Source organism: Papilio polytes, unplaced genomic scaffold, assembly GCF_000836215.1.
Source record: "Papilio polytes unplaced genomic scaffold, Ppol_1.0 DF823177.1, whole genome shotgun sequence".
NCBI lineage: Eukaryota > Metazoa > Arthropoda > Insecta > Lepidoptera > Papilionidae > Papilio > Papilio polytes.
Genome location: NW_013526027.1, coordinates 390,125 through 413,704, shown reverse-complemented (window position 1 = coordinate 413,704; position 23,580 = coordinate 390,125). Strand labels below are relative to the sequence as shown.

At 31.8% G+C, this 23,580-nt stretch overlaps 1 protein-coding gene across 6 annotated transcripts in view; it reads left to right on the top strand.

Annotated features, from left to right (window-relative positions):
• Nucleotides 1-23,580, top strand: part of LOC106105193 (rap1 GTPase-activating protein 1) — a 197,409-nt gene that overhangs the window by 116,228 nt on the left and 57,601 nt on the right. For 5 of the 6 annotated variants that reach the window (XM_013285460.1, XM_013285457.1, XM_013285459.1 and 2 more), the window contains one exon: nt 628-772. In XM_013285460.1, coding sequence (XP_013140914.1) covers nt 628-772 — 145 coding nt within the window. Of the gene's footprint in view, nt 1-627; nt 773-9,616; nt 10,369-23,580 lie in introns of those variants that run through there. The other variant, XM_013285458.1, reaches the window with a different exon arrangement.

Sequence of the window (23,580 nt, the reverse complement as noted above, 5' to 3'; positions counted from 1 at the left end):
ACAAAGCACATTTAAGCAAAAAAAAGAGACATTTCAAACATCAGATAAAGTTGTCTATGGAGCAACTTGATTCAGCCCAATGTGCGCCGCGCAAATTGACTGTCACACTAACCAGCAAAAACCCTCTCGCAATCAACACTAATCTTATTATTCCAACTCGACAACGAGTTCCCATTGTGAAGGCGTCCATAACTGTCAGTGATAGCATTCTCCAACACGACACGAACCAAATAAAAAGACCACGGAATTATAAATGGATGATTCCAGAAATAAATTCTCCTGACTATATCTCGAGGGCTGGAACATCTAGAAATTGTTATCTCAACATCAAAAACGTTTCGAAAATGTCAAAAAACTGAACTAAAAGCACGTAGTGCTGAGACAGCGAAAACCAGCACTTTTTGTTATTTTCCTCACTTGACACTCGTAACACATTGTTACATGTATTTTTTAATGGAAATGTTATCAAATATTTGTTTAAACGTTTCTTTTAAATATTTAAATATAATCTATGTTGTTTTTGAATCAGGGTTTATCGTCCCTAACTGCAATATTAAAATCAGCGCCCTCTATCGTCGATATATGATATTACAACAAAAGTTAAATAGTGTATGTTTGTACCGACAGGCGGCAGCACGTGGCGACTACGCCATGGGCTTCATCGACGACAGGTGGCGCTCGAGCACAACACGAGTTGTTCGAACTTCTCGAGAGGGTGCAATGTTCCCGATTAGATGACCAGAGGGCAGTGTTACCACCTTATTTTTCTCAGGTAAGTTTTTTAAATGAAGGAATTTTAAAGTATACTTTTAATATTAGAGGTAAACGGGGATTTAATTTCAATATTCCTTCACGTGTTTATTATTTTACGTGAGAAATTATAAGTAATATTCGGATTTAGAGCAAAATGAAAGTTTGCTAGTGTTTTTTTTTTTTTTCGAAAAAGGATAATAAAGGGTCACTTTAGCTGGGGAATTGTCGCCAGTAATTTGAAGCACAAAAATACGAATTACCGTTAAAGTCATTATCAGACGTAGGTTAATGGATCGACATCCGCGGATGCGGTTAAAAATTCAGAAAGTACACGGTCCAAGTACAGGGGTCAACAGTCAGTTGGACAGTCTGATATAATCGCCGGAAGTAGCACCATAGAAGACGTTGGGGTGGGAAGCGACGCGAGACGAAATGATTCGCTTGTCACGCCTTACATGGATTGTTTGTACGCACTGGCCTAGAAATTGTAGTTAATTATAAAGAAATTGCTAAAAGAAAAACATTTCTTTTTTTACTTTAAATGTTTTAATAGAATTCGATAATCAATTTTAGAGTTCCAAAGATCGTTGATCGATTATTATTTTTGTTTGTGATCTCAAAATAAATTCTCAGTTCCTAAACAATTGAAGAATATTTTTTTAAAGGAAAAGTGGGCACACGAGCAACGATCGCATATATATTGCTTTGCTTATAATTATTTTAATTTCTTACATACTATAATAAATTTATTAAATCTCGAAGTTATCAACTTGGAACAGTTTAATGACTTCAATCGTAACTGTGTCTGTACATTAGCAACCGTGCATATTTATGAGTCAAATGTCGTGTACATATTGCAAATTTTGTGTAAATTAAGCTTCCTAAAGTTAAATTGACGTAGACGGGAGCTCACAAATCCAATTACTTTGCCATTTTGAATTGTTTAATCAACTCCTGATATTAAAATATGGTAGAACCTTACTCTGATCTTATTTTAACTCTATCTAAACAGCCAGTTGTAAATTCAATACTAAATCACATTGCAGAGAACCCACTAATCAGTTGACAACAGTGATTGCGGCATTAAAAATAGAGGATTCCGTGTATTTTGTAAAATTAATACCGTTGAGATGCGTCCTTTGAAAATTGTGTCAGGCGTGACTTTGAATGAAGGATTAGAAATAACGTTGCACCCAAAGAGTTGCATGAAAGAGAATCATAATGAAATCGATGCTTTAGCATCGTTTGTTTTTTGCAAGTGCAGGAAAGAATTTTAAACATTGATTGACTAAATACGCTGCATTATTAATTAAATGAAAAAAAAATCTTAACATTTTGTAAAAATGTTAAAAGTTCGGGTTATCATTTTTTACGTTGGAGCCAACGAATTTTTTGATTTACATGAAAAAATCCTAAGTATTAAATTGTTTTACATTATGTCTTTATCATATTTTGGATCCTGTAAAGCTATTCTTTTAGTAGAACATTCTTGAAATATCTATATGGGTTACTTTTATAATCTTGTCCAAAAAACACAGTAAGATTTCTCAATCCGCTAATGGAAATTCCGGACGTCGGAATTTTATTCTATTTATTTGTTTTTCGTTTTTAAAACGTCGCCAGCAGTTGTATTAGTTTTCATCGCCGCAACTGTTTCTTGCTAACTTCATAAGAAATTGCAATGTAGGTTAGTAGTAAAATTTAATAAATTTTTGATAAAGACTTTGAAAAAATCTTATTGGATTAGTACCCCATACACTAAAAATTAATTTCATAGAATACTTTTATGTGTTTGTCTTTATACTGTGTATATATGATGATGATGATGATGATGATGATGATGATGATGATGATGATGATGATGATGTATATATGATACCATCTGTGTTATATTTTAAGTTATTGTCTCGAACTAAAAATCCTGTGTTTCTATTACAGGCTTCATTTCAAAAAGGGCTTGAGATTACGGCTATCATTTGCGCAATCCATATAGGGATTTAATAAAAAAATCTACTAACTACATTATTTTATTTAACACTTTCAATGCCACACCCAGATATTTAACACTGTAATTTATTTTTTATTATTTAAAAACAAGCTGTTACCGTGCGACTTAATCCGCATGAAATTATAAAAACTATATTTTAATGTTTCCATTTTATGTCAAATTATCAATAGCAAATGTCAAACTGACATGACATAACAAACCTTGACAATCTTGTTTCCTTGATGTTGGCAGCAACTTATGGTCTCTTTCCCACATTAGGGATTTTATCCAAAATATTTACCCCCTAAGTTTAAAGGCGTGAAAATATATAGCCTAAAGCGTGAAAAAAGTGTAGGGCTTTTTATTAAAGAAATAATTAATCAAAAATATGCTGTAATTGCTGATATCTTAGGCAACAAAGAAGTGTGTGTTTACGCTTTATTATAATAGTATAGATCAAGCTTCTCTACCGTTAAAAGGTTTTAATATAGTTGGTAATCAACGTGTTGTGAACTTTTCGGGGAAGTCGGCAGTGAACGTGTTAAATTATATTACCATACCAAAGTATAACAGCATAAACGTTGGATCGAACAATAAAAGCGTATAAAAAATATTAAAGTAAGGTCAGCAACTTAGCAGAAATTTTAATAACGGTTTCGCAAATAGGATCGACAATACGAAGATTGCCTCCTGATAAAAATAAAAGGAAAATTAACTTGCTTATTCAAATATTGGGTAATCGTATTTTGGCATACAAAGGTACACAAAAAAGATTATCTTTAGGTAAATTCTTCAATCTAATTTAGATTTTAAGATAAGTTCTTATTTTTTAAAATGGGGCTATAGTAGATGTAAATAATATAAAATAAAATCCTAAATTAAAAACATGTTTGAGATATTTTAAATTTGGATAAAAAAGATTGTTCGTTTAATACAAAAAAATGACCTTAAATTTTGTCGCGCGATTTTGAGCTAAACTATTTAACTACGTCGTAGTCTTTGACTCCGAAAATCAATCAAAAAATGGGACCCACCTGCAAGCATTACCTTTCGAATAAAAAGAGAATTATCAAAATCGGTCCACTAGCGGCGGAGTTATGCCGTAACACACATAAAAAAAACATACAGACGAATTGAGTACCTCCTATTTTTGGGAAGTCGGTCAAAAACTATTGAGCCGATTACAAGTTTAGCCATTAAAAAGCTACGCCGTGTTTTTAATTACTTTTTAAATTCACGCGGGTGAAATCGCGAGCAACAGCTGGTCTGCAATAAAAGTAAAAGCAAGGATGAGGCTTAGCTGACCTCGCTTCTGTCAGTTGCTTCACCGGTGCAGCGATACATTTATGTTCTTCGATTAACTTTGGATTCATCAGATCTACAAATTCAATTGCTTTCACTTCATTATCTATAGTAAAAACGTTCTATGGAAAAAAAGTTGTTTTTATTGATTTTTAAAATTATATTTACCCTTTAAAACTCGTATGAGGGAGTTCTAAGACTATGATTACCGAGTTTACTTTTTTTTATATTTCTGTCCCAAGTTTTAAATAAATTCTAGAGCTGTGCATAAAATCATGACTTCGAAGATCATAACCAAGTTCAAGATTTTACCAAACATTAGACATTTCTACATTTCTATGTTAATTCTTATGGATAAATAACAATTATTTATATCTTATATCTTAATTATTTATATCTTTATCCCGCAACTGCGTGTGCGTGGAATTAAAAAAAAGTAATGTGTTCATCCAGAGTTTTGCCATTGCCAAATTTCATCGAGATCCGTTCAGCACTTTGGGCTACAAACTCTAAGAAACATCTATCCGTATATAAACTTTCGCATTTATAATATTAGTAACATAGATATAGACTTTAAAAACGGAAATGATAATAGATTATTCATATGTACGTGTTACTAAAATAGAATGAAATCAAATAGAATTTGAGCATGAAAGCAATGAATTTGTAATGAAATTCTATCCCATACGAGTATGACGTTCATTCGTTGAAAAATGAAATTTCTGTTTCTATTTAAGTTTTTTAATAAAATATCAGACTAATATAGATTTCATTCGACAGATTGCAATGAAATAAATGCAGACGTATTCTTTCAGATATTAATATCAGCACTCTACAAAAGACTTTCCATTTTTTTCATTGTCGACTATTTTTAACCCAACTGGCATTTCTTCATAATAATTTTTGGTATCAATAAATGTATAATGAACAATTTTATCTGCTCCAATTTGGTTGTACCTTTCGCTTTGATGTGATATTTGGGCCATGAGAAATCGATGGCCTTTAATATTTAAATCGATGATGCGAACGAAAAATGTGTGGTCGAACTTACTCGAACAATATAACGGTAACAATGTGCATTTAAATTTAAACTTTACCAATTGGTTTCTTTTGTGTATGAGTACTTTTTACTTACAAATTAAAATTTAGAAAACTTTTAAAGCGAATATATTTTCAAGTAGAAAATTGTTTGATCACAAACTGTCATGGTAAAAGTTATGAAGCATTTAGCAATTTATGAACTGTTACTCACATTTCAATAAAAATTTAGCTTCCCACAATAAAAACATTTCGTAACGTAATCCATATGACTGACATTGACTTAGCTATTAAACACGATTAATCGAGACCAGCATCTATTCGATAGCCAGTTAAGTCTTTTGCAACAAGGCTGTAACAAAGAACAAGTATAGTTGTGGTCACAAAGAGATCCGACCTTCAGATATCGGGGTTGGGTCAATGGGCGACGTGATTTGATAGTGACTGCCTTTGTGGTTTGCAGTATCTATACGACTTAGTATCGATAACATGATATGTAAATGTTTATTATTGCTGTATTTTGCTATGTCGCGTAGTAAACCAGCATCATTATGATCTTAATCACCAATTTTGACTCTGTTCTCTATAATCCCGTAAAGTTTTTCGACGACTGTAGAATTTGCAATCGATCTTTAACTTGTTTGACGAAGGATTTGATGTAATATGCTAATGTAATATTTTCTCTTTTCATTTATCATCACCATAATCATCTTCATCATTAATGCTATATATATAGTCGATTACTACAAAGCTTTCATATTTTTTCTCTTATGTTAGAAAAGGCATCAAACATAAAATGTTCTCGCCTTACAATATGGATTCTATTATCGATAGAAGCGTAATGTGATGATACTGCAGCTAAAACTGCATAGCAATCGTTCACTGCAGCTCCATAAATTGGATTTTCCACTTAAAATTATCCTTTTGAAATTGAGGCAGGTTTTTATCTGATTAAATGTAAATCGCCGCTGAAATATTAGCGGCTGGCAACCGTTTAGCTATTCGGACATCTATGGTAGGAACGAATTAAACTTTTACTATGAATTTTACGATTTAAATTCCTTGAAATGTAGTTGTCTTTTCTTTTTTATGTTTTTACAATGATACTTTGCCTAAAACTTTAATTTTTATTTAAATAATCATATAAATAGTGAAGAGCTTCGACCAACATCTCAAGAAGCACTCGCTAGACAGTTGGAGTAAGGACCCGATTCAAAAGGCAGTTATTTTAGAAACTGCACGCATTATGAGGAGCACTGTAGCCCTGACCACTGGTTGCTTTAGTCATGGGATTCCGCAGCCGGTAATGTTCGATTTTTTACATAATAAAACACATTATTTATTTTTATTTTTATACTAGCTTTCGTCTGCGACTCCGTACGCGTGAAATTAAAAGAATAATATAAAACATAGCGTATGTTACTCGCTGACAACGTAGCTTTTAAATGGTGAAAGAATTTTTAAAATTGGCTCTGTATTTTTTGAGTTATTTCATTACAAAGTTTTCCTCTTTATGATCTTAGTATAGATAAATCATATAACATATATTATGTGAGAAATAGCGAATAAAGATATATAAATGAAGGAATGTTTAGTAACGAATTAAATAACATTAGGTTATTGTATCATGTTTATTTAACTATCTAACGACAACTCGTAAAGGCGCCAGTCTGCGGAAATCGGCACATTGTACTACCAGTATGTTTAGGAATCTACGGGAAAATCTTCAAAAATTAATTCATTATGACTTACTGTCCTGCGTATCTTAGTGTCTTAAAATTTACTTTATTTATGAGCTTTTTATTAAACTTTTTTTTCAATAATTACAGATAATTTGTATTCTAATTTTGTAGTAAAGAAATGTTTTATCCGGAAAATGTCTAGTTTATTTTTTAATTAAAAATAAACTGCACATTGAAGCAAGATGAACGTTTCATTAGGAGTTTTAGAAACGTTGTTTACGTGGAAATTTGTTTTTTTTTCTTTGTTAATTAGATTAGAATATTAGATGAAACACCTTACTTCTTCAGTGGACTTTTTAATCATTTTAGTGAAAATTAGAGTTTTTAATAAAATTAATTAAAACAGTTGACTGCTGTGTAATAATGTGCTAAACTTCGAAAATTTTCGATAAACTAATCTAAACCTAGTTAAGGGACTTCTTGCTAGAAATGTTCCATGCTAGAACAGTTTTTATGACGTAAGTAAAAGTTGCATTTACCTTATGTTAATCATATTGTTCAATATCCCTTACAATAATGCACAATACTGTAGAATGAATGGTAAATAAAACCATGCATTAGTTCTCTCATAAGACCTCATTAATATCGTTGCACGCGAACATAAACGCAGGATTTCATTCTAGCCAGACGAAATTCGTTAAAACCGTAAGTTATGGCCGCCTTTCTAAACAGGAACAGGGCTTAATGCCCCTCCCTAGTGCAAATAAACCGAGAGATAATGCAGGTATATCTAGGATACGTAGGTACATAGGATACCTAACCTGGGATCTAACGACCTCCAAATGAGGTGCATGCATTCGCATAAGTGATGTGTCGGCTTACGTAATACCGACTAGTGATGTGCATTTAATTTGTATTCGAGTTATCGATTACATGGCAGATGCTATTCATCTATGTCGCAGCGTTATGGTATTGAACATTGACGTGTGACATTTTGCGACGCATGTCGGAATGCTGTTGCGTTTGTAATTAAAAATGTATGACATTCGACATTTGATACAGTAAAAATGTCATGTGCTTCAAACATTTTTATGTAGAGGGAATACATTTTGTCTTTTAAAATTATCAATATGTTTTCTCTAAATGACTTATTACAGAACACCCTAAGTAATGTTAATCATTATCGTAATATTATTATTATTTGTAATAATAATAGTAAATACATCACTATGCCGTTGTGTTCTTGAATATGCAAAATTGGTTCCGATCCCGAGGTACTATTGAATCCGTTACGAATATTAATAGACTACACTTAAATATCATTCATTTGTTTTTGAATACAGATGCGCCAGGGAAATAATATGATTATTTTTATTGCTGTACTTTAATTTCCCTTGAGCGATATCTGTTGCTACTTCTTGTTATTGTTATTTTTTTTCGCTTGTTGTTATTGTACGAATTTATACCAACAAAAAGAAAAATGCAATTTTATTACTAAAGTTTTTTTGTTTTAAATTATAAACCGTTTCTTAGTCTAATTCAAATTTTGAATTCATCATAACGTAATTAGTAACAGGTATTGAAATTTGAATTTAAACAAAGAGTAGGTACTTCACAGAACTAGTTAATGTTGTTTGTACGAGTAGTTTAAATTGTGATTACATTTTGAGTTTGTTTGATAATAATTTGTGATGAAAGAACTCCACTTCACTGTGCTTCAATTCATAATGACCTCATTTAAATAAGTGGTATTATGAGATTGAATAGTGTTGGAGTATTCACTATTGTCTTTTGTTTTCTGAAGTACGAAGATCTCTTATCTCTGTAACATTTTTTTTTTCAATGAACGGATGATTTTATTTACTGATTACATTGTCAACATAGTTTCTTAAACATCTTTTTTTATTAATATGTTCTTGTAGTTAAACGGAAAAATATAATTTAAAACACATCAGATATTGCTTTATTTAAGGAACTCAATATATATTGATTTTGCGTTAAAAATGAGTATTTAAAATTGCCAGGCGCTTTACATAAGGTACGGAGTAAATCTAAAAATAAAAAGCATTAAAATACGACGCCTACCGCTACTAGTAAAATACCGACGTGGCTATTACTATAGCTTGTAAAATGTTGGTCAAATTATATCCTAACCAGTATCCCTAATTGATAACTCAATGTTTCAATAAATGATTCAACATTCGGTTTGGTAGTATGTGCGTATAATCAATACTTCCCCATGAAAGCCGACACTACCACATCCTTCCCTAGTGGCGTTGCAGTGTTTTCTATGTATTCCTTCGAGCTTCGGGCTTCGGAAGCAGCTGCATCGACAATCACCTGTTGGCTCTTTGTCCCTTTTAAGGGTGAGATACAATGTGCGTTTGCCATTCCGGATGTTCCCACGCAAATTTGCCGGTAGTTAAAAAAATGAGAAGTTTCCGATTATAATATTGTTGGAAGTGAAATTGAAAAACTTCAACAAGAATCTACCTGTAAATTCAATGTGTTTGACATTAAGATATAATTGAATTTTCTGTAATAAAAATTAGATTTTTTGCGTAGGCTTCTGTATTACAACTAAAATATTTGTAACTGTAAAGTGGCCTAGAAAATTAAATAACTTTTTTTTTATTATAAAATGTCTTAATAGAGTATTACATTTGTAAAGTTTTTGTTGTCATCTTTGCAGTTACATTCACCTGTACTTTTTATTTTAATGACGCATCTGTGAAGTGCTATTTGTCCTTATCTTTCTTATATCGATAAGATCAAAAAGAAAGAGATGGCAGCGTCGGTTGATCGCAGCACGAGCATGTGGCACGCGCTACGCTACGGCATTCGGTATCGAAACGCTGTTCCGTGCAGACGTTGAGCGTTTACACAAATTTCTAATTTCACGCTTCGATCGTGTTTTGACAGTTACTTGGATTTCACGTGCGTAAAAATAAAGTGATTCGATTGTGTCGTTAAATAAAATAAAAGTAATATATTGGAGTTTTCTAGGACCTTTGATGGTTTGATAATTTTTTCGCGTAAATAAGAACTTGGAAAGAAATTTCCCCTACATACGGGCGTTAAAGTGAAAGTTAAATTCAACTGTTTTGCCAATATTTGGATACAACTGCGGGCGTTAGTTATACAGTAAATTACACACAGTACACAGTAAACAGTTTTTCGTATTTCGTAAAAAATAATTGAAAAACTTTCCGTCGTCGCAACAGCTGGTCGACCCGAAAATTGTGATAATAAAAATAAACGATTTGCTGAGAGATTTATCTCGTCTTTGAAGTCTTATTATGATTAATTGCGAACTCAAGATGCGGTTCGGAAAGCGTTGAAGTACAACGGGGTCGAGTTTCTTCAGGCTTTATGAGGGAGAGAAGATCATTACCGATAAGCGGCGAAGTGGCGTTAAAGAATGATAAAGAGAGTAGCGGTGGTAGAGGGCTGGTTGTGAACTCTGTTTTGTGCGGTGTTGTGGATGAACTGTCGAACGGTAGGACTGGTAGGCGAGGGTCGTGGGTTCGCCACGCAGTGATGGGTGTGCTCAGATGGAAAGACATAACGGGTGTAAGGACCAGTACTCCTACTGAACAAAAAGAGGTAAGCTGTAACTTAAAAAAAATATTAACAACGTAAATTTCCGTAGTAGGTAATTAACAGTTACGTATAATTATTACTGTCAAATATAATAATATCCATTAACTCAATATTAATGTTATTTTAATGACCAAATATTATTATCGTTTATGGTCATCAAGTTCACTGTCAAGTTAAACCGGTAGTTTCTTAAGTGTAATTGGTTTTAAGTATGTACCTACTTATGCTGCATGAACTTTGCAACTTCATAACTTGATTTTTATATTTACATTTTAATGTTCAATGTAATAATTTTTATTGAAATGTGTTATTTATGTCTAAAATTAAGGTTTCATGGTACAGAACTTTTTAAACAATTTTATGCAATTTATCTTAACCTAAATAGTTCTGCTTTAAAAGTATCTTATCCTCTTCATAAACCCACCATAGCTTTTCTACAATCGATTTTTGGATTAGAATTACACTAGTCTGTTATTCAAATCATTAATGGTTCTGTGAAATTCACCAAAAACTAGATTAAACTAAAATATTAAGCTTCTTGTGCCAAGATTTCGTCGCTATAAATTTGTGGTAACTTTTTAATGAGGCCATCTATTCATACTCCGAGTTTAAATTTGTTTGAGGATTTGTATAGAATATTTAAAATTTGCTTTAGATTGTGAATTTGATTTTCCAAATCCCTTACCAAGAAGCCTTTACATAGTTTCGTATTTTAACTTCTTTTTTTTATTTACTTCGGTACTGTAGGGTATTTATTAATCACAAATATGTAATCATTCTAGTGACGCCAGATCTTGTCATACGACAGTCGTGCCTCTAATGAATGAATCACCGATGTTATGTAAACATGAGTAAGAACATATTTGGCGTCTGCTGCCGCTTTCTGAATGGTCCTCTGCCAAATGTCTTCGAATTATGAAGCCGTTCGTGTTCTTTGACCCATTTAGTTTTGGAATACTTTATTTCCGGATTTAATTTTAGATTGCAACAACCCGGATCGTCCTAGATCGACTTTCATGATATTTTTTAAATATTAAATTGATAAACATTATCCAATATGCTGTCTAAAATTGAGATAATGAAATGTTATTTGTTAGCAATCTAATTAAGGCGTTTTAATTAAGAGTCACTTGATTTATCTTTTTAATTTTCTACTATGTTTTTATGTCAGCGATTGAGTGCAATTTTTATCAGACATTTACCTAGTTTTTTTTGCATGCTAACACAGGTTAATGACCTCAGCGCGTCGAATGCTAAAATAGTAATATGAATAAAGTTCTCGAGTCCTCGTTCCATTTGTCTAGCCTCTATTCTAGATAATGGATCGACAAATATAATTTGTGGAGCTATGATAGTCGGGGTTTTAGTTAGTCCGCCTTTAGACATAGATTACATAACATCCTTCGGACAAGTTTTAGATATAAATGTACTATTGTTGACTTCTTGACTTATCGATCTATAAATTGACTTGTCATTTTTTACTCGTGTTGAACTTGTTACTTTTCTAACAAGAATGGATGAGCGTAATCAAAAAGGACTACTTCAATAATGTAGTGTGGATATTACAACATTTGCATACACTTTAAATTATCTCCTTTTCCTTAGCTCTTACCTGAAGAGCTAAGAAACTATGATAAGATGCTAAGAATCTATCTGTAATTTTTCTATTTCTGTGCTCAATGACTCATTGTATCGAAAATAGACATCGATGGTTACGTTTCTATTATCCATTTACGACTCAGTCGGTCACTTTCACCTGAGTCCTTGTTAAGGTTAACTGTCCGGACGCCAAGCCCACACCTTTTTTGCGTATTACATTTTACATTGCTGTTACATTAATCATCGAATTATGAAAATTTTACATATTTTTCGTTGTATACAATTACGTCATCTACATATCCTTATCCCATTCACGTGGGTTCTGCGCCAGGTTTTCGTTAAAGCATTTATAACTATTTTTTAATACTATTTATCAGTTTTTTCTAATGATTAAATTATATTTGTATTATAATGTGTAAAACTATTTGCTTTTTAATACTAATTTATATATAATTTATATATAATTTACCTTAACGCTATTAAATCTATTCAAGGTTTATGTATAAAAAGATGACATTAAAATATTACAACCCTAATAAACACTCGGCTCCTGCCACGGGGTCACCTTTGAGGATGGCTTTGGTAACAATGGCTATAAGAGCTTCGCAAATGTTATTAGCTTCATTTATAGTAGCAGGTTTTATTATAAATCGTTCAAAGTTGTTACTTTTTTATTTAATAGAGCCGTTGTCGGTTGACGACCTGACAAACAAGCGGTCGAAGGGTTACATTATTAATGAAAAAAAAAATAATCTCAAATGAAATCATTCACTATTAGGTTATGTTTTATCTATAGTTTTGATTTTAATCAATTTATTGATAATACCTATCTTTTAAATTTCACTGGCATATTGCAAATGCATTTTAGATTATTGAAATGTTTATATGCAAATATTTCTTATATTTATGGAGAGTTTTGCCCTTTGTATTTATTCGGATCATTGCCTTTCATTTGCCTGGTGAAAAATTACGACCCAAGATGTAATCGAGCGTACTGAGCGTGATGTAATGAAATTTATTTTACTACAAACAGCACCAACCCATTTCTTCCTTGTCTACTTGTTCCAGATTTAAATGTCAAATTAGAGTTACTTTGAAGATGTTTGTTATCGCTTTTATCCTCGTAGTTATAGACGCGGAAAATCAGTATTGAGTTTTGTATTTTATGATACATTCAATTGGGAATTTGAAATCATAAAGATGTTATGATACGTTTATTTACGTCATACTCACCAGGAATATTTTTATAACAAGTATTCGTTGTTGTACTATACGAAAACTTACATTATAAAAATATGTTATTTTTCTTAATTGGTTTTTATTAGTTATGAAATGGCAATATCAGATTTAGAAAAAAAATGAAGTTATTACAGCACTAGAGATAGTTTTTTCCTAATTTTTAATATAGTAAACTAGTGTGTAGAAGTGAAAATTGCGATCTTTTTTAGTTGCAAATTTGAATTTATTTCTTTCACCGAAGTAAGAATTTTATTATAGGTAAGACGGGAAGGTAAGAATGTCCACCTTCCAATTTGTACGTCAGCTATAGACTCTGAGACTTTATGACGCAGCTAAATTTCCGATAGATCAGTATTCCTTGTTGCAACACGTTACGGGCCGCTCGTAAAGTCTAGCCGGGACAAAGGCCAGGAAAATCGTGCCGACCGCCGCGTATATCGCCTCGCGGATATTTCTCACTCCAATTACTCTCGCAACGGATATTACTAGGGCTGTCGTACGTGTTGTCAACGCCAATGTTTTCTCGTTGTTATTTCTTTGACATTTCCCTTTTTGCTAAGCTATTTGTGACACAGGGATTTTACTCCCTTGCTTTTTTTTAGTAGTTGTACTTTATAACACGTTTAAGTATTACACATAATCGCAAATAATCTCAATTTTTATAGTTTTGTTTACTCCTTGTTTGTGCCATTTATTCATATTTCGCCGAATAGAATTATTGTAGGTGGTTTGTTATTCTGATGGAATCCTTTAATTTATCTTAGACTTTTCCTTTATTGGATCCTGTTGGCGTAATATTTTACACCTGTCAAAACGAAAATGATATCTAAAATGACAGATGATGTAAATTTAAATACTGTTGATGTTATTTCTGAACAATGTCTTGGAATTTGATAGATTTCGGAAATTCGTTTCATTCCGCCTTTTGATTAATTTACAATGTTTCTGGTAGAATGATCTATTTAATTTGCTGACAACCCTAAAGACTTATTATCATAAAAGCGATGGGACTTTGACACATTTAGGTTGGAATTGTATTTATACAAGCGGAGATTTCGGCACTCTTTCGCGGCATATATCTTGTTTCTAAATGACATCGCTTATTTCGACACAAACATCGTTATCCTTAGAATATCTGAACTCTTTACGTTATATGAGAATTCCAGATAGATTTTCTAAATCGTTTTATCAAAAAAATTGCCTTTAGTGAAATCTCTTTCGTATTTTCTTCTGCTTCATTCGTATATTCAATGTTTCATTTTGAGGCTTATGGTTCCTTTATTCCAAGGAATCCTCTAATTTCAGTCTGGATTTTACCTTTATTCTGTTCCACAAAGGCGTTTTGTTTCTCTCTCACCTTTGTAATAAATGAATATTACTGTTAGCTTTATACGGAGCATTACCGCGGAAGATATTGTTTTTTAACTTTGAGAAAACTATATCATGTTTAAGCAGGTATGATTTCTTTTACTTTGTTAATTATTGTTTTTTACTAAACTGTAATTTATGTTTTAGTTGTTTAGTAAAATTCTTTGTTGGTTTTATTTATTTTTGACATTTTGTGCTGAGAATTGTCAACTAAGTATTCATTATTTAGGTGGTTTTAATAATTTAATTAAAAACAAGTAACAATTTACGTTTTATTTATTGCCAATATTTAGTTAATTTCTTCTGGAATTCTTATCGTTATTTCTTTGATATATCTCGCACCCAAATCGTAAATACGCGATAATTTTTTATGTATTTCTTTTAATACTTAGATGTATTATTTTCGACTGCAATATATCTGTTTAACGATATCAGCGGTATCTCAATTTCGGTCAAAGAAACTAGTCTTTACTTTCGATCATAATTGTATTAACTATAAAACTACGTACAATATAAAAATCATTAATGTAGCTGTAGTATGAGCGATTAAGATTACGCTCTTTGTGACAATTTTTGTAATTTCTACTACTATAAAAGATTAACACAATAAATAGAGCGACTATCCTTTTGTCTGTCAGATACAGATGGATATCCGGGTTCAACTACGCAGCTGAAATAGTAAGATCGAGGCGGTGATATCAGCTATTCAATTTAAATCGCATTTCAATGAGACGCACAAAACCAGGACGCACGTGTTGTATTTGAATGACACTTGAACATCGCCTATTCAATTGCGTGTACCATGTTGATTCCTTCTTACATTACAGCAAGCACGATAGTCGTGACATACAATAATTTATTCAGAATTAGCGAAAAAGATGTGTTTATTACTGCGATTTATAAATGCCGCTTTTTTGGGGTTATTAATGGTTCCATTCGTATCTACAGTAAAATTTTGCGAGGTAATTTTTCCAAAGTTAAAAGGTTGCAGATGGGCTACTATCTTTAATGAACATTGGGTAGGACAGAAACAGTTACACGTTTCTTTCCAGTACATCTTCCAAAAGCTACCCATCCCTCCCATTTGTATGTGCAATAAATGCAGATTGAAAATATAATAGATGGGATAGTGGTCAAGCGCTGGTTTATACATGAAAAAAAAAGAAAAATAATTTAAGGTTAATCAATCACAGACTCACTGATACTTATATTTTCCCGCAACTTTATTTGCGTTTTACTTCCTGATGGACTTGACACGTCTCGATATTTCATATTTATCTTGATGGTTTATTCATTACTTTTACTAACCGAATGATAACGAGATAAACGTACTTATTACGGCGAAATCGTTTGATTTACTGTTGGACGATCGTAAAACTGTATCGTCAGTTGGCGTCTATTCATCATCGATCTGTCACGACTTATCTTATAGTTTTTGTTCCAGTAATGTTCGTGCGTTAACCTTTTTGCTGCTAAACTATGTTATATGCCTGTTATTTACAAGAACATTTGTTATTTTCGTCATCTTTAAACTGAATAACGTTTATACTTAGATCTAGACCAGAATTAAAGAAATGGTCTTCTGTTTGGTGATTTCGTCTTATCTGATTTTGTTTACAGTCTGTTTTAAAATCAGTTAATAATATTTTTAAAGTTGGAATTTGTTTGATGTTTTTACGAAGCTTGATTTTATATATTTTCAAATACAAGACAACTAACCTAATAAAAATGTACATAAAATACAAAGATAATAGTTTCGTTACTGTATGTTAAAATATCTTAGTATCATGCATTATATCTTTGTAATGTTAAACGGCCATTTCGGAGTCATTGACCGAGTTGACAAGGCCGAACAAATGCCGAGAAATGTTTGACAAAGTGCCAACTATCCTCCCTTCTAATGCAATCGCATAATTAATACGTTTAGATTAACTTTTACACTTAAAGGCATTTAGCATCCGACAATGCATTTTCGTACTAAATTTCCACTAAGGGAAGTCTTTAGTGCCCAATAAATGACGCTATAGTGTTATAATGTGTCGTCTTAATAGTTGCTTAGTATTAATGTTTGTTATGTTTAAGACAGATTAAAAGATAATTCGCATGATTGTTTCGATACAACTACAGAATTGTATTTCAATATAAAACTGACATCTGTAGTTTAATTTGACACCATATTAGTGTGTTCCAACCTTAATCGAACTATCACCATGTAGGTCAAACTTGCACTAATTTAATTTATTGTACCAGATTACAGTTGTATTCACGCGCAGGACTAAGCTGTCTGGTATGATAATAGGATTTTCTATGTCCCAATAAAACGAAATACTCGATTCATTTAAGAATAACATTTGATTCCATTCGTATTTATTCACCGAGTATTTTTATCACATTTTTAATTAATTATTATTTATTTCCAAGATACAAACTATAATATTTATTGCACAAAACTGGGTCGACTTGTCAACTTTATGAATGAGTTCCTATTGTTAATATTCTTACGTAAGAATCGTAAAGTTACATTCATGCAGTGCGTGTACTGGCCGCTTGCCACAAAACATTGTGACCTAATATTTGGTAACAAATTAGGTCCCAAATGATCTAACCAGTCGTTAAAATTTTGGCAGTATGCCTATGTAGAAGATTTACTAACGTATTGCTTACCTAAGTTTTAAACTTAGGTTGAACATAAGTAAGATGTAATGATGGTTTAGGTTCGTTCAGAATCGATCATCAGTCGACACTGATGTATACGAATACGCGATAAGTATAGTGTCGACAGATGATCGATTCTGATCCGATCCGAAAGATATTAGTGTCTACTAGAACAATAATGAAATTATCTACGAGTAATATTGTAGAAAACAGCTGATAAATATTACATAAAACATGTAAGAGTTCTAATAAATTGTTTAGTAAATTGATACCAAAAACACTTTAGCTGGAGAACTTTCTGCTACTTTTCGAATTGGGAACGTTCTCGAAAAACTTTTAACCGTACCGAACAAACTGCGATCAAACTTTAAACAAAGCAATAGCAGCTTAGATCCGACAGTTCCGTAACTCCTTTGTACCATCAAGGGGACGGTGTTCAGGGGTATTGAAGAACTTTTGACGTCCACTGATCATTCCCAAAGTCGCTTACGTCAACTTTAGAAAGGGAGCGTTTGAAACTGGATTTAAAGCGAAAATACGATGGCCCTTAAATGTTGTCATTCTTACTTTCTTATTTTTCAAGGAAAATGTTGTAAATGTAAAGTACAAAAAAGACAAAGACATCAAAACATTTGTACTAAACACGTTTTCACGTAATTTTTTCCATCACTACACAACATAATGGACCAGTAAATATGGTTACAATTAAAAAGATAACAAGCAGGTTCAATTAAAAATTTACAAGCTACTTGTTACTGGGATCGGACTTGCTTATGTATTCTAGAAAGAAACGTTACAAGCGTACAATTATATGTTTCAAGTTACGTAAAGTAAGTTTTCTATTGCTAAAATATCGTTATAAATGTTGTTATATAAGTGATAAAGGTTGAAATTTTTAACAATCAATTAAAGTTTTATTTCCTATTTATGTGTTTTCTAATACGGCAGTTATTTCTTATGCAACATATTATTTCTGCGCGCAATCAACGTGTCCAATAATAACTAATAACGCAATAAAATTTAATCATTTTTTGTTGATGTTTTAAAACTTTAAAATTTTAATCTGCCTGTCTTCGCTTAGGGCCTTTGTGTTTATTTTTACGTTATTGCAACTCCTTAAAACGTCTGTAAGATAGGGTAAAAAAATTATACGCAAGTGGTCTGCGCACTTCAATATGTGTAAATAGTGGCAACACCTCATTCATTAAGAAGTATGTTTCAAGAGTAAGGTGTGGGTTGAGTTTAGTGCTCCAAGTACTTGATTTTCTAGTTCCGACTTAGAATTTTATTCTCGTCTATGATACTAAAATATTTTGAAACTATAGAAACATGATATCAAGATGTTTTAATAGTCAACAAATACAAAAATCTATACACGCTTTGGATTACCATTCAGGAGTTTAGTTTTTTTTTCTTAAGTCTAGAATCTAAATGACTTAAAACTAGTATTTGCAAAGAATTTAAGCTACTTGACACAATGTATCAATTCGTACCCTTGGCACTGGTCTGGCTTCGGTAGACTTACGAAAATGCTATACACTCTGAAACTAAATTCTCAAGGCCTTCAAACTTTCGTATTAATCGAATACCAGTGATTCCCAAACTTTAGGTCCTGACCAACTACAAGTGTACGTTTACGTATGTAGGCTCATGACTGACACAAGACGGCCGCCCTACCGGTACCCGATGTTCGCCATGGGCATAAAATGAGCCTACAAGTAAATTTAAGTCCCCCCCAGTAGTACATGATAAATTTAATATTGAAAATATTAAAATCATCATAAGTAAAATATTAAATTTACTATACATTTTTAATACCGTAAATTTATACACTCGACTCTGAAGTCGCAGGCAACAGTTAGTGTATAAATAAATTCTGTATACCAAACTTTCCTTCGTTATTATTAACTAAATTGTAATTATGTTTTTAATTGTTATGTATCAATCGAAAATTTTGTAATTTGCGTATTTATTCGATAGGGGCCTAATAAACTTTGGGTACCACTGAACTAGAGTATTGGTCATTACGTAAATGACATACGATACATTTCGCACTGGCAGTGGCGGTGTCGCGTGCTTCACCTACTGTATTAATTACCACATTTATTGTCTTGCATATTTCGTAGAATTTTAGTGTTATAAATTACACGAACGTTACTATACTTTATATATAAGTAAGTTAATGAAATTATGTACTACAATACTGAATGTACTAATTATTCGGTTTTCGTAAATAGTTAATTTTTTAAATTTAAATATGAATCTCATTTACGCGTGTTTATTGAAAATTTAGGTTACTAAAGGTAAAATTTAATTCATTGTTGTTCTTTTACTAGTGGGATAATTCCATACTTTCATGACTATTATCAACATAATCTGCATTTGCAAATAAAATAAATTACAAGATTTAATCGCGATTCCACAGTGATTAACATTTCTTATGGCACGCTTTCCAATGTGAAACTTAATTGTTTTCCTTCACTACGATGTGGACATGCAAAACTCATTAGAAAATACTCAATCTTAGCGGTTGTTCAGATAAATAATGAGAGAGTACGGAGTTAAATTATTACTGGCAATACATTTATTTCCAGTTACGTCCCGCCTCTCTATATAGATTTGGATTAGTAGACAGCTTTATTATTTACTGAGGCAAAAAATCATGCAGTCAGAATTAAAATAAAAATTCGACTCCCTATTTCAAAATTCAGATCTTTCGTGAACTGTTGACAAAATAGAATGAACTAAATTATTTTATTAAGATATATTCAAGTGGACCACGTCTTGATGATAGTTTGTATTTCTCTTTGTATCGATGAGTCGAAAAAGCTGAATTATATGTAGACAGGTAATTCCCAGTTGGTAAACTGAGACCTGCTTAGTCAGCTAATGCTAATAAAAGAGCGCGAGGGGTGCGCATTGGGCCGTAACGCGTGAGACAAGTGGGCCCGGAACAAAAATCGAGAGGCCCTTTCTGCCCTTTTCAAATATGTGAAAAAAAAAACAATAATTTTTGAAACTTCATTTTATGCAAAATATCAACTCTGTCGGCTTAATAATCTTGTGCTTTTTCTTGATATCTCAAAATAAATAATTTAAGATAATTCATAAGTCATAAGTCAATTTTAAGATCTATTCATAGGCTAGTGATAAGTGCCACAACACTGTTAAAAGTGTATAAAATTTTAATCATAGTGGAAAATTATAATAACATTGTCTGACCTAAAAGTGCAGAACTTGTTTTATAATTATTGGCTTAATATAAAAATACCACAGAACCTTAATTGGTTGTTTTCACTCTATCCTTGCTAGCCGTTTATGTTGGTCTTGTAGTTTTCTTGAAATAACATATTAACGTTTTTTCTATTTTAGTTGATATGATTTTGACAAAACATACATTTCATAGAACATAAAAATGTAGATTTCAAATTGGTTTTTGTTTAGAACAAGCGTATGTGTAACATATTTAAAACAATTTTTAAACGCTGGGCTTACGCTATTGTTTATAAAGTATAGAGTTCCGCTTTCGCAACTTTATTTATATTCTGTCCCATAATATATTGTTTATGGTGCGCGTTGTTTAAAGTGGGACGTGTTGACACGGGGTTATGGTACTCGTACACCTCGTAGTGGGAACTGATACTTGTAGACTGTACACATCGTTCTTTTGTTTTGTTACACCATTTTACATTGTTTAAATTATTAATTTTGATGTTTATCTTTTGTTTACAGGTAATACAGAAGTACTTTTATAGCAGTTGTAGGACAAAAACATGCAGTATGTATACTTTACTTTAAAATAGAACGATTTTTAATATATAAGACCAAAGATAAATGCAAAAATATTATATTATTTAATGTTATGCTTTTATTCACGATGTGGAATCGCTCTTGTACTTAAATGCAGTATCTATCTGGCTTGGTATTCGTAAATTCATTCCAGAAATAGTCCGGAATGACAGTTAAACAGCAAACATGCGTGCGGAATAAACTTAGCCCTCCTGGGCATTACCATCCGTGCCTGGCATACGGGACATATAAACAGTTGTTAACTTTGTTGAGATATACGCATTAACTTGTACTGAAATATGCAAATTTACTTTTAGAATTATAAATCAAACTATATGTTTATATTGCTATGTTAACAAACATTTAAAAATTTAAACCTTTTGTACCATAATCGTAGTGTAATTTTGAAATTGTAAGATTATTTTATGTCATAAGAAAACATGTCTCATGAGAAAACTAACAACAAAATATGTTTACTGTTTTACGTATTCAACTCAAGTTCACTGAATTGCTATATTATTTTTTGCAGTTACCGTGGTCGTTTTATTTTACTTGTACGAGAGTATTTTAAGAAATAAGTCAACGCATGCATTATGCAGATACCGAGTATAACGGAGCTATGGTTGTTTTTCTTTTAAAAGTAAATTTCTTGATGTAAAAACTTTTACTAGAGTGTTTGTGAGAATTGTGGTAAATGTAGATAAAAGTACATTAAATAATATACTAGCTGTTGGTCGCGACTTCGCCTGCGTGAAATTAAAAAATAAAAAAAAACATAGCCATGTAACTAAAAACGTAAAAACGTTTGAAATCGGTCCAGTAGTTTTTGAGTTATTTCAATACATACAAAAATCCAAAAATACAAATGTTTCCTCTTTTTAATGTTAGTATAGATATAGACTACAAAAATTGCCATTTTTATGGCATAATTGTAGCAAAAGATGTCACAAAATGTGGTAGGAAGAATCTTTATTCTTCCTAAAAAAATGTGGTAGGAAGATTAAAGATTCTTCCTACCACATTTTGTGACATCTGTATACTGTAACCTGTATGTTTAAAACCTACCTAAAGAGGCTGGATGTCACATTGTTTTAAACATACAGGTTTTATCTCTTGAAGACAGTTAATCCGGTCACTGCCTCACGCAACATGACGTGCTAACAGACACGCCAAGCTATGGCATTTTATGAAATTGTTTAATTATAAAATCCGAATAGTGTTTACTCAACACGTTGCAAAAACATAGCGAAAATTGTCATTACTTTCCACGGTTAATGCTAAGTCACAAATTACGTGACTTTTAAAACAAATTATTTGATTAACACATTCAAATATTTTGTAATTATACCACTTAACTGAATTAAACTTAGTCCAAACCAATGGCACCAACCTTAGGTCGTGGTGTAAACTGCTATTGGGTTTCGATTGTAAAATAATCAATCGGACTTCGACATTATTCGGTCAGTAGTTAAAATGTTCTTAACTTTTAGATACGGTCATTTCTTTAAATAAAAAAAACTACGGCAATTATTTCCGTCATAGTTACAGGTGAAGGCCAAGAGTTACGTCAGCACTGACTTGAGTGCAGGTTTTGTTGGTCGTCTCTAACTCAAGTAAACATACCTGAGATCACTGTAGTGTCATTCTATTTTTTACAATACAAACTTAGTTCATATTAAACTTTGTTTCAATCAATAACCTAAACCGTACAATATGCAATAAAAAACTAATAAAATACATCACAATTTCAGTTCAAACGTAGCTTTAATAAATCAACGGACATGAGTGCACGTTTGAATAGTTGAGAGTTGTTATATTTTTTCAAATACCGGACATGTATTGAAGTAGGTCAGTTGCAGTTTTAGAATAACATATAGAATACTAGTGAACCGCTCCGACTTCGCTTGGATAAATATAGATAGGCGGATTTAAAAAAGGCTAGGTTACTCGCTGTTATAAAAGCTTTCTATTGCTGAAAGAATTTCAAGAATCCGATCAATAGATTTCGAGTGTTTGTGTACGATTGTTTTTCCATTGAGTAATCGAGTGCATCAATCCAAAAAAGACCCAAAAAGATTAAAAAAAAATTTGTATTTCTCCAATTTTTAATACGTCGTTATACTATATTAGATTATTGTTATTTCTCCACTTAGGTAGGGAGTTAAAATATTATTGCTTTTTATCAGCAGTCTGTTGTAGCGAAAGCGTAATTTGCTCGTTTTTAGAAAGTTAACACAGTCGAGAAAATTATTTGAAATCTTGTTATCTTTGGCTTATCTTTAGTGAAATTAATGTGCAATTAGCTGTAAACCATTGAGGAAAATTGTGATTTTATTAATGAATGGTTAAAGATAGGATGATTGCTCCTAATGATTGTTAAATATTTGCATATTCTCTAATGATTCATAATTCTTAATATTTAACTTAGGTCATACCAAAGTAAAACATTTTAAATTTCATTATTTATTATTTGCTTGTTTCGACAGAAAAGTCGATATGAATTATGTATATCTGTGTTTTATTTACAATATTATTGTTAATTTCATTTGCTTAGACAACCATAAT